This window comes from Gracilinanus agilis, chromosome 4, assembly GCF_016433145.1.
Source record: "Gracilinanus agilis isolate LMUSP501 chromosome 4, AgileGrace, whole genome shotgun sequence".
In the NCBI taxonomy this organism is placed as follows: domain Eukaryota; kingdom Metazoa; phylum Chordata; class Mammalia; order Didelphimorphia; family Didelphidae; genus Gracilinanus; species Gracilinanus agilis.
Window position 1 is genome coordinate 224309119 of NC_058133.1, and position 13288 is coordinate 224322406.

The following is a 13288-nucleotide window of genomic DNA, read 5'->3' on the forward strand; positions in this document are numbered from 1 at the left end:
ACAAATTGTCCTTTTTGGAGCTCCAACAGATTGTTCTGAGCTAACTGGACAAGAGCAATACATCTGTAGATTGTCTCTTAGTCTGATCTCCTTGGCAATTCAGTTGATTACTTCAATTCAAGAACTGCGGGCTGGATTGGGGACCCCATTTTGAAGTCAGTGCCACTTAGGTGCTATTAACTTCTGTTGCTACTCCTTTTCCAGTATTCATTCTTAATCCAAGTCTGAGTTCCAGCAGTTCTTCCAGCCCTTTCTCAGTTTTTGCTGGATCTGCTCAGCCCTGGGATCTGACCAGCATAGCTACTGGATTGTTTGTCTTCCTGCTCCCTGAACAGTATATAGAATCAGTGCCTTAATCCGCAATACTTACCTATTTCTTGCTATCAAACATAACTAAAAATGGAACCTAGTCTGTCAGTAGCAGGAAATTTCTTTTGCTGGGCCTTCTCTGGCTATTTCTCTATACTGACCTATTTTGGAAAAACGATTCATTGTCAATTTTTCTTGGATTTCCAATTTTCTACTTTGGTGTTATTGCTTTGTTGGAGTAGTTGTAGAGGAGGGCTGAACTTTATTGCTTCCTCTTACTGTGCCATCTTTGCTGGTGTCTCCTTTACTAGACATTTTTGTTAAATATTGAGTCTTTACCCTAGGAGTCTTTGGACTTATCAAACACCATACTACTTTGTGAATCTGTGGAACTTGGAAAATAACTAGATATATAGGATGATTAGCTGGGACTTGAGGCTGGAATTGAATTGAATTCCAGCAGAATATAAGCTTTTTAAGGACAGAATCTGTCTTATTTTATATTTGTACCTGTAGTGCCTTGTACCATGTCTGACACATAAAAGGTAACTATTAAATGTATGATTATTTATTGAGGTGATTGGGAAAATGGAAAAAAAACCACTGGGAAAAAAATGAAGAATGAAGAAACTAATTTGAGGGGAAAACTGGTATCAGGACATTTACATGCAAGATGGACTGATGCTAAGGAAAAAGACCAAAGATGTAAATTTGGGTGTATCCTTCATAGAGTTGAATGAAAGCTGTCATCTAGTACAACCCTTTTATTTTATAGATCAGAAAATCTTAATGCTCAAAAAGAGAGAGTTTGAACACAGATCCTTTGCCTGGAAATCCAGCATTCTTTCTCTTATACCAGGTATTGAAACCATGTATGTAGGGACTCTCACAAGGGAATGCAGAAAAAATAAGAGCATTGAGGACTGAATCTTGGAGTATGCTCAGTTGAAGAAGAGCAGGAAGAGTAATCTTAAATAAAAGTAGGAGAACCTGCACTGACAAAGGAGGAAAAAGGATTTTCTTTATTTCATAGGGAGGGGTGGGCTAGGTAGGAGAATAGTTAAAAAGTTAAATTATTTTTTATGATTGAGTATCGAATATTGTTATTAATTTCTGTGAGAGGGCAGTATGGTATAGTGAAAAAAGTGCTAGATGCAGAGTCAGAGTTTGGGTTTGAACTCCATATAACTATTAGCTGTATGATCTTGGGTAAAATAGCTTATAGTCTTTCTGGGCACTGTATTTTAACTGTCAAATGAAGAGATTGAATTAAATGTCTCTTTCCAATTGTAAGTCAGTGATTCTATGAAAAGAACATTTATCTTTTTCCCATTGACTTAAACTCATTAGTCAAGAGAGGAAAGGGGCCCATTTTTCTGAGCCTCTTATTTTACAGATAAGGAGAAATATCAATTGATCAAGGCCACCTAATGGCAAAATTTAGAATTCCAACTCAGGTCCTTTAAAGATAGCTTTCTTGCCATAATAGAAATAGCAGGTTGTTAGTCTATCCTTTGTAAAGTGAGCTGTGATTTCTGAGGAAAATATTTGTGTTGGGAACAGCTAGGTGGCTTAGTAAATTGAGAGCCAGGCCTGGAGCCAAGAGGTCCTGGGTTCAAATATGGCCTCCGACACTTCTGATGGCTTGGAACCAATGCACAGTATTAATTCTAAGATGGAAAGTATGGGTTATGAAAAAAAGAAAAGAAAATGTTTGTGTTCATATTTGTCATTTGAGGAGAGGGAAATGTTTTGTAATTGGTAGAGCAAAAAAAAAAAGGATTAATCGGTTATGTTTGTATATAAGTTTGTTTACTTCCTCATCTGTCATATTTTGTGTAAAATGTCATAATTTAAGCTTGAGGAATAATTTGTTTAGAAGAGATCCACGAAAATGATTAAAGGTTTTGAAAACAAGATCTATATAAGGATAAGTTGGAGGTACTAGGGAAAGTTCTGGTATAATTTAATGATTTTCAACCTTCTAAGGTTCTATTTTTTGGAAGATAGGCCTTTCACTTCTATTTGAGGAAGAATGTATTTAAACAGTACCTTGAAAGGCTTTATTTTCTCTGATCTTTTAAATTGCTGGTCCCCCAACTTTGAGTTACAGGCTTTTTTACCAGCTTTTACTAAATTTTGTCTCTTGAACATATCCACAGCTGTTCTAGAATTGTAATTATGTAATTGGTCCAACCTTTTGGAAAGTAAATCTCAGGGCCACTAGCTGGTTCAGTTAATAGAAAGTCAGGCCTAGAGATGGGAGGACCTGGGTTCAAACATGACCTCAGATACTTCCTAGCTCTGTGACTCTGGCCAAGTTACTTAACCCCAATTGCCTAGCCTTTACCACTCAGTATCAATTTTATGACAGAACATAAGCAATTTTTAAAAATTTAATTTAACTAAAAAAAATTTTAAAGAAAGAAAGAAAATTTCTGATAAAATAGATAATTTGGTAGAGTGTAAGCAAACTTTTGGGGAGTTTGTTTTATATGTATGCATGTAAAAATGTTATGCATGTAAAAATGTATAACTTACAGCTATATAATATATAAATATATATTTCACCTGTGTTAACAATTATATAAAATCTTTAGTTTCTCCTTTTCTCTTTTTATCCCTCCAAGAGAACCACCTGATATAACAATATAGCAAATAGTATATTTTTTTAAACCCTTAACTTCTGTGTATTGGCTCCTAGGTGGAAGAGTGGTAAGGGTAGGCAATGGGGGTCAAGTGACTTGCCCAAGATCACACAGCTGGGAAGTGTCTGAGGTCAGATTTGAACCTAGGACCTCCCATCTCTAGGCCTGGCTTTCAGTCCACTGAGCTACCCAGCTGCCCCCCAAATAGTATTTTTTTTTTAAAGAAAAAGAGGAAACATCCAACTGATCAATAATTGCAAATTTTTAAAAAACATGTGCAATTTACAATACTTGTGACCTTCCCATCTCCCCAAAGGAGCCAGTTGGGATTGTTCTTTTATCTAATTGATTAGAGTCCTGCTTGATGTTTATAATTTTGTTATATTCACTTTTTATTTCTTGGTATATGGCTGTGCTTTCCATCTACATTGTGTAGTGACTTTGTATGTTGATTTTGGTGGGATTCTGTTTACTTCACTCTGCATTAGTTTTATGTAGATCTTTCCAGGCTTCTCTGTATTCATCACTTACATAATTTCTTACAACACAATATTTTACTCTATTCATGAACCATTGTTTAGCCATTCTCCAGGCTTTGTTTCCAATTCTTTACTATCATAGAAAGGCTGCTATAAATATTTTGACATATATAGGGACTCTTCTTATCAATAGCTTCCTTGAGGCATAAGCCCAGTAATGGAGTCTCTAGTTGAAAAGTATAGACATTTTAGTCACTTTATTTGCATAATTTCAAATTGATTTCCAAAATAGTTGGAGCATTTCACAGTTCTACCAACAATGTGTTAGTGTGCCTGTCATCCCACAACCCCTCCAACATTGACTATTAACTATTTTTTGATATTTTTGCAAGGTATTCAGTGAAATCTCAGGATTGTTTTATATTTCATTTTGATAGTGACCTGTAGCATTCTCTCATGTAGTTTTTTTTTTTTAAACCCTTGTACTTCGGTGTATTGTCTCATAGGTGGAAGAGTGGTAAGGGTGGGCAATGGGGGTCAAGTGACCTGCCCAGGGTCACACAGATGGGAAGTGGCTGATGCCGGGTTTGAACCTAGGTCTCTAGGCCTGACTCTCACTCCACTGAGCTACCCAGCTGCCCCTCATGTAGTTTTAAATACTTTGAAATATTTCTTTTGAAGATGGTTTCCTTTTACCACCTATTTATTGGAGAATGACTATTAGTCAAAAATAAATTACAGATAGATAGATTTATTGTTTCTATATTTTCAACATCAAACTCATATCAAAAATATCATAGAAAGAGTTTTCCTCAACCATTTCTTTTCTTATTTTAAGATATACATTAATTTTATCTGTGTGGAAGCATTTCAGCCTCATGTAATCAAAGTTATCTTTTTGTCTTTTGTGATTTCCTCTTTTATTTGGTTAAGACTACTTAAGCATAGTGTGAGAGGTCTATGAGTTGCTTCTTTTCTGATTTTTTTTTTTTGGTCCTATATCCCTTTAGGATGTATTGTGGAAAATGATATATGGTGTTCAGTTTCTATCAGATTGCTTTCTGGTTTTTCTAGAAGTTTTTATCAGATGACTTTTTTCCCCATACATACTTTGTGATTGATGGAGAAATAGTCTTATTTATTGAACATCAATTATTGCCCTTTCATAGATGACTGTTCCTTGAGCCATTTTTTGTGTAGGAAATGATATATATTTTCTCATTTAAAAATAATTATGGGGGCAGCTGGGTAGCTCAGTGGATTGAGAGCCAGGCCTAGAGACGGGAGGTCCTAGGTTCAAATGTGACCTCAGACACATCCCAGCTTTGTGACCTTGGGCAAGTCACTTGACCCCCATTGCCTACCCTTACCACTCTTCTGCCTTGGAGCCAGTTGGCTCCAAGGCAGAAGGTAAGGGTTTAATAAAAATAAAATAAAAATAAAAATAATTATGACCTGGGACAGCTAGGTGGCTCAATGGATAGAGGGCCAAGCCTGGGGACAGGAAGACTTGAAGTCATATTTGGCCTCAGACATATCTTAGCTATATGACCATGGGCAAGTCACTTAACCTCCATCACCCTGCCCATACCATCTTCTGCCTTATACCAGTAAATAGTATTGATTCTAAAATGGAACATGAGAGATTTTTTAAAATAAAATTATGAACTTAGCTTTTTAAGTCTTGTTTTTTCATATTCTCTCAGTCATTAAGCATTTATTAAGCTCCTGCTATGTTCCAGACACTGGGCTCAGAACTGTGGATACACAACAAAGTAAAAGACTGCCCCTATTTCAAGGGGCTCACAGTTTAATGGAGGAGACAGATGCAAGTAATTTTGTGCATACAAGATTTATATAGTATAAATGAGAAGTAATAACAGAGGGAAAGCACTAGAATAGAAGTGAGTGACTAGGAAAGACATATCAACCTTTATCTGTTAAAATTTTTACTTTTAATTTGGACCCTGTAAATTCTGAATTTGTAGCTTTTAAAAGTTAGAGTGAAAGGCAGTTAGATGGCTTACTGGACTGCAATCCAGGCCTAGAGATGGGAGGCCTTGGGTTCAAATATGGCCTCAGAGTCTGTGTGATCTTGGGCAAGCCACTTAACCCCAGTCGCCTAGCCCTTACTGCTCTTCCGCATTGAATTCATTACATAGTATTGATTTCAAGACAGAAGGTGAGGGTTTTTTAAAACAGTTAGGAAGATAAATTTCTGATTATTTATAATATTTCATTACTAGAAAATAGAAAGCTGATTTGTTTTTAAAGTGTAATGATTTAGAAAGAAAGAAGATTCCTAGGTAGGAGATATATAATACATAGATTTGTAACTATAAATTTTTTTTTTACAGGGAGAAGAAGACAGAGAGTACATCGCCCTCGTTCTCCAATATTGGAAGAAAAAGATATCCCACCTCTTGAATTTCCTAAATCCTCTGAGGACTTAATGGTGCCCAATGAGCATATAATGAATGTTATAGCCATATACGAGGTCCTGCGGAACTTTGGCACTGTTTTACGCTTATCTCCTTTTCGTTTTGAGGACTTCTGTGCTGCTCTCGTAAGTCAAGAACAATGCACGCTTATGGCAGAGATGCATGTAGTACTTTTGAAAGCAGTTTTACGTGAAGAAGACACTTCAAATACTACTTTTGGACCTGCTGACCTGAAAGATAGTGTTAATTCCACCCTATATTTCATAGACGGAATGACATGGCCAGAGGTTCTGCGGGTGTATTGTGAGAGTGACAAGGAATACCATCATGTTCTTCCTTATCAAGAAACAGAGGACTATCCTTATGGACCAGTACAAAATAAAATCAAAGTTCTGCAGTTTTTAGTGGATCAGTTTCTTACAACGAACATTGCTCGTGAAGAATTGATGTCTGAAGGAGTGATACAATACGATGACCACTGTAGGGTTTGTCATAAACTTGGGGATTTGCTTTGCTGTGAAACTTGCTCAGCTGTATACCATTTAGAGTGTGTGAAACCACCTCTTGAGGAGGTACCAGAGGACGAATGGCAGTGTGAAGTCTGTGTGGCACACAAGGTACCTGGTGTAACTGACTGTGTTGCTGAAATCCAAAAAAATAAACCATATATTCGACATGAACCTATTGGATATGACAGAAGTAGAAGGAAATACTGGTTCTTAAACAGAAGACTCATTATGTAAGTATACTTTCACATAGATGTAGTCTAAATGACAATACAGTGTTAGTTTTGAATAGGAGACTTATTTATATAGAAAATTGCATTTTCTTTCTTGATCTGAAAATGTGGCATGATATATCATAATTATTAGCATTACTGTAAAGTTAAATATTTTCTCACTTAATAAAACAGGCTATACTTTTAAAGGTGGCTTTCATAATTGATAATTAATAATTTTATATTTTTATTTGTTTTAGGCTTTTAAATATGTATTTTATTTTCTCTTAACAATAAAATATTTCTCGTGTTGGGTTTTTTTTTTCCCCTTTTAGAAGGGAAAAAAATCAGTGGCAAAAAGGTGTTCCTAACTCAGTCTCCACCTTTACTTAGTTAAAGCATTAGCAGAAACCAATATTTGCTAAAAATGAAAACATAGGGAAAGCCAGAAATAAAATTTTCATTTTGGGTGTATAATCATATTATTACATTTGCAAATTTTTGAAGTAATTCAAGTTTGTGTTTGTCCCTAACCTCCCATTTCTTCCTTCTTCCTTCTTTTTGTTATTCTAAAGGGTGATTAAGGGTAAATAAAGCCCTTTATTTAGTATGCTGTTCCTCTTCATTACTTTTGTCTCTTTTCCTAAGATTGCCCTTCATTTGTAAAATGAAGGATTAGACCAAATGAAGTTTTTTTTTTTAGTTTTAAAATTTTGTGATTCTACTTGTCATGGAGATGGAAGCTACTAAACATTGTGCTCAAAGGCATGTCTAAGAGGAGATTTAATATCTAAAATAATAGTAATCCAACACAATGACCACTGTAGTTTGCCTGAAATCACTAAGGGGAATGGAAGCTACTAAGAGGGAAAATTAAAGTGCTGAATGTATGGAGCCCTAGTAACTTAGCTATTGTGGAATTTGGCCCAATATTTGTCACATTCTGTTCTTCATGGTCTATTGTTTATATAATGGGTTGGTTCCTCAAAACTTAAAATAATTGAAGGGAGCATTTTCTGTAAATTATAATGTTTAAAGTAAAGTTAAACTAATTCTTTTGTCATATTAGCATTATGTCATACTAAAATATTTTCAAAATTTCCAATAAGGACATACTTAGAAAGTAAAAATAAGCCAAAAGACATTTCAGGAAAATGTTGCTTCCTCATAAAACCAAAAAAAACATTCATTACACAAAGCAAGAGAAAAGAAATTTTGAAACATTTCAACTGCATAGGTAAATTCAAACCTTTGGGGATTATATAATTCATATTGGTTTAAGGAAGTTACCTATTTAAGTAGCTATAAATTAATTTATTATATCCATTTATGAAATTAAAAACCTGATATAGGCTATTAGGAGAAACTAGTAAAGAATTCACATATATACAGCTAATGTTGTAAATTTAAATTCATTTTCATAAAAACTTTTGTTTCCTTTTAAAAAGTTTTCCTATAGTCTCCTTCTTTAGAAAGAGAAATTTGTTCTTAAAATGTAGATATTGATTTTTAAAAATTGTTTTTCTAGCAACACAATACAAAATATAATTTTTAGTCAAATTGCTATTTATAGTCATGTAAGTACTATGTCAAATAGTCTATTCTCTATGTAGCAATCAAATAAGGCACTTTAATTCTGTGATAATGACTGATCTCAGTAAATTTAAAGTATTTTATATATTTTACAAGTTAAAATTAAAGCTCAAAATTATACCCTAAATACTCTTTTGTATATTGTATAGACTTCTGGTAAATAATTTTTAAAAACTGAATTATCTAGAATATTTGCATTACTGTTCTTTTGTATTTGTATAAGAGAAGTTATTATCACTTTTTCCCCCAAGGACAGATTTATTTATTTTATAAAGAAGCATTCATGGCATGTGAATAGACTAAAAATGCTTAAATTTATAAACATTTATAAGAAACAGTGTTTTGGTTGAGGATCAAAATATGTTTGCAAAAAATGTTTGAGGAGGGTAGAGAGCAATTCATTATTGATTCAGGAATTGACTAAGCAATTCAGGTTGACTAAGCAACCAAAAAGTGGAATAACATTTTTTAAAACTTTATTTTTATTATCATGCAAAACACACTTCCATTTTGTTCATTGTAAGAGCACACTTGTACAAAACCAAAATCCCAAAATAAAACTGTGAACACACTTGACGTGAAAGATAGGATGCTTTGATCTGGCATCCTTCCAAATCCCAACAGTTCTTTCTCTAGAGGTGGAATAGCATTCCTGGTCTTTCAGGATTGTCCCAGATCATTGCATTGCCAAGTGGAGTCAAGTTTTCCCAGTTAATTATCATATAACATTGCTGTTACTTTGTGCTATATTTTCCTGGTTCTGCTTATTTCGCTCTGCATCATTTCATGCAGATCTTTCCTGCTTTTTCTGAAATCATCCTGTTTATCATTCCTTATAGCACAATAGTATTCTATCACCAACATGTATCACAACTTGTTCAACTATTCCCCAATTATTGAGCATCCCCTTAATTTCCAATTCTTTGCCACTACAAAAAGAGCTTCTATAAATTTATACAACTAGGTCCTTTCCCCTTTATTACAGGATTAAAGGTATGCAGTTTGATAGCCCTTTGGGCATAGTTCTAAATTGGCCTCCAAATTGGTTGTATCAATTACAATTCCACCAACAATGTATTAGGGTCCCAATTTTGCCACATCCCCTCCAATGTTTATCACTTTCCTTTACTGTCATATTGACCAATCTGACAAGTGTGAGGTGGTACCTCAGTATTGTTTTAATTTGCATTTCTCTAATTAAGTGATTTAGAATATTCTTTCATATGATTATTGATGGCTTTGATTTCTTCATCTGAAAACTGCTTATTCATATCCTTTGGCCAGTTGTCAGTTGAGTAATGGCTTGTAGTCTTATAAATTTGACTTAGTTCTCTATAAATTTGAAAAATTAGGTTTTTACCAAAGAAATTGATTATAAAATTTTCTCCCGGGTTGTTATTTCCCTGCTAATCTTGGTCACCTTAGTTTTATTTTTACAAAAGCTTTTAAAGTTAATTTTTAATTTGATGTAATCAGAATTATTCATTTTATATCTTGAAATATCTCTAAATCTTGTTTGGTCAAAAATTCTTCCCTCCTCCAAAGGTCTGCCAGGTAAATTGTTCTCTGTTCTCCTGATTTAGTTGTGATTTTACTCTTTATATCTAAATCATATATCCATTTTTACCTTATCTTGGTACATAGGGTATGAGATATTGGTCTATACCTAGTTTCTGCCATATTGTTTTCCAATTTTCCCAGCAGTTTATGATCACTTTCTAAGAGTGCTATAAACCCCAAAACCAAAGGGTGATTGTAATATAGGTGAGAGACAAATATGTCTAAAATGAAGTGAAAACAAAAACTTGACTGAATTAACAATTCTTAGTTTTAGTGTTCAGAGCTTGATTAAAAATAACTCAATGTCCTCTGCAAGCAAAATACTTCATTTTGTCCCTGTATCATACTTGACACAGCATGTAGTAGGAGTAGGAGTAGTAGTAGTAGGCCCTTGTTGATTGGTTAGAGAAATTCACTCTTCATGGAAAATCTCTCTTCATCTTGGATTTTTCTCCATTATTCTTTCAAACTCCTTTAGCAAACATATGTTTCATTGTTTTATGCTTTGCCTGCTTTTCAGGATCAGACTTGTTGAAAATTATCTTTAATGTTAGATCTTCTAAACAATCTTAAATAATTTTAATGCATGAATGAAAGCCATCCTTTTGGGAAAAGACCATAAAGTTAGTATTTTGTACAACCAAATAAATATTTGGATTATTTTGAGAATCAAAAAGCAGTACAATAGGGGGCAGCTGGGTAGCTCAGTGGATTGAGAGCCAGGCCTAGAGACGGGAGGTCCTAGGTTCAAATCCGGCCTCAGACACTTCCCAGCTGTGTGACCCTGGGCAAGTCACTTGACCCCCATTGCCTACCCTTACCACTCTTCCACCTATAAGTCAATACACAGAAGTTAAGGGTTTAAAATTAAAAAAAAAAAAAAAAAAAAAAGAATAAAAAAAAAAGCAGTACAATTATGTATACTTTTAATGATCTTTTCAGTGAATTGTTTGATGGTAAAAATGTGGTCCCCTGTGAAATATCTTTGAAGATGTCTTTGATGTATGTTGTAGCTTATTTTAATAATAATTTTCTGTAGCTGGGAATGTATATATGTTGCTAATTGTTAGTATTTTTTAGACAACTTTGTTTTTATGTATTTAAAGCCTGAGATTTCCCCCATAACTTTGTTATCTTGTACCTATCTCCCTTCAGATTGTCCTTGTAAATCAATGTTCCCCCCTAGCCCCCACCCCCAATTTATTTTGCTTCTAGCATAGACTCCTTTGATCTGTATTTGGATCAAATTTAGCTGCTGTCGCCTGGAAGAGATCATAACCACTCAAAAGAGTTTGACTTTACTATCTACAAGATAAAATTGAATGGATGAAGAAAGTTTATTCATCAGGTCATTTTATGCACTCAGATATACAACCTGTAGAGCTTGTCAGTCAACTAGTCTAGGACTAGTACAAATGGATGAGTTGAGCCCCAAACCAAGTAGTAGGAGAGCTGGCTAGATTGTATTAAGGAAATTGTTAAACTGCGTAATAACTTCTAATTTCTCCCAGGAATAAAAAACCTATCATTTTAACACCAGTATTTGATCTTTTTTGCTACAAGTCATAAAGTAGCCTCTTGAAAGAAAAATATTGAGAAGGCATTTAGTAAATTTGAATAGCTAATATAAGAAATGAAGAACTTCAAAGGAAAACAGAAAGAAGGCTTTCATCAGAGAAATATAGTTACAGAAAGAAGACTGATCACAGAATAAGAGTGAGGGTTACATACTAAGTGCTTTGCTGGTATCCTTGTGATATTAGGAGAAAGTTGAGTAGATCCTAGCGTTGAACTTATGAGAGGACAGTGTAGTAGTTGAATAGGATGGGCAGACAGGGACAGATTATGATCTTCCTTATTGGAGAAAATATTCAAATCAGTATGATCCTAGAGCTTTTTAATACAAGTGTTATATAAGACTAGCTGTAAGGGATGGAACATAGTTGTACATGAAGAATTGAAAAATATGAGATTATTGATGATCATTTAAAGCCAGTAAAGTTATTCATTTGTTGCTACATGATACAGTGGAAAAGACATTGACCTGGAAAAAAAGGAGACCCTATCTAGTAAGAAAAAAACCAAGTTTTGTGGCATTTAGCAAGTTGCTTAAACTCTAGGCTTTTAATCTTTCATCTATAAAATTAAGGATTCCTTACTGCTCTTAACATTTTCTGATTCATTCTTTATGCTACTCCACAACTTTTAAAAATGCGAATTGACTCAGCTTCTACTTTGTGGTATAATTTTAGTAGGCATGAAGTAAAAGTTCCATTATCCCTGCCTTTGATGATTTGAGTAAATTAAAAAATATATACAAGAATAACCCAAGAATAATTCTATTTCTTAGGTACAGTAAGTGTAAATCGTTTCATTCCTTATTATTTGCTTTCTTTTTTTTTTTTAAGTAACAGTGAATCTGCAGGTAATTTGGTATACAAAAGTAGATATAGTCCTTATCCTGGACGAGTTTACAATTAAATTATAAAAACTTAATATTTTTGTTAGAAGTATCTGATTAAAAGCATATGAAGTAATTTTTAGTTTTTAGTTTTTTAGAGGCAAATTAACTTTGAGATAAGTGTTTTTAGTCTCCTTTATTAATTTTTGCTTCTCTCTTTGTTGTCAGTTAGTACCTGTCCCTCTAATGCCTTCCTTTTTCCTTTGGAATTCTTATTGTTTATCTCTTGTCTGTTTTTCACTTTCCATCTATCTCCCTTTGCTGGCAATCATCTATAATATGGAAAATAAAATAGAGGTATTTGAACTAAACAGGTCCATAGCCATTATAATTTCATTACAGATTAGAAAACCAAGACCAGTAAAGGTCACATAGCTAATAAAGTCAGAACCAGGTTTTCCAATTCCAAGTTTATTCTCCTAAGCCAATATATACTATGCTGTCTCTTTCTTTTTGCCTATAACTATTCTTAGGTCTTTCCTACCTTTTAAAAAACAACCAACCATTCCATTCACTTGATACACATTCATGTCCTTCTTCTTTTCTGTCATGTTTCTTCTTTCTTTTACTATAAGATGTATAGAAAGTATAGTCAACATTCGTGTCACGCCTCAATAGTCATTTGTTTAGTCCTTTGACTTCTGACTTCTAGTTTAACTACTTCACTTTATTTTTAAATATAGTGGCCTATTTGTAGTTGCCATCTTCATAGCATTTAACATTGTGGACCATCAACTCTGAAATAGTCTCTTAGTAGCTTCTGTGATATTGCATTTTCCTTAATAGCCTGCTTAGCTATTTGTTCTTTCTGTCACCTTTATTGATTCCTCTTCTTTCTCCTTTAACATTAATGTTTCCCAAGCCCTTTGCCTAAATATTGTTCCGTCAGAAAACTTATCCTTTCATCTGATAGTAGTTATGACTCAAAGAGCACCAGAATGGCAGTTGAGAGAATTGTATCCTAGCCTAGGCTCTGCAACTAATTAAACTTTATAAACTTGGTCCATAGGTTGCTTATCACTAAAATGAGAGGGTTGGACAGTGTAGTTATCTTAGCCCTTCCTTAGTCTCTTGTTTAT

The 13288-nt window shown here is 34.0% G+C and overlaps 1 protein-coding gene across 1 annotated transcript in view; it reads left to right on the forward strand.

Annotated features, from left to right (window-relative positions):
- Positions 1 to 5843: 5843 nt before the first annotated feature.
- BPTF (bromodomain PHD finger transcription factor) overlaps positions 5844 to 13288 on the forward strand; it is a 112079-nt gene continuing 104634 nt past the window's right edge. Inside the window, exon 1 of the mRNA XM_044672267.1 lies at positions 5844 to 6616. Within this exon, the coding sequence (XP_044528202.1) occupies positions 5889 to 6616 (728 nt within the window). The 5' untranslated portion in view covers positions 5844 to 5888. The remainder of the gene's footprint in view (positions 6617 to 13288) is intronic.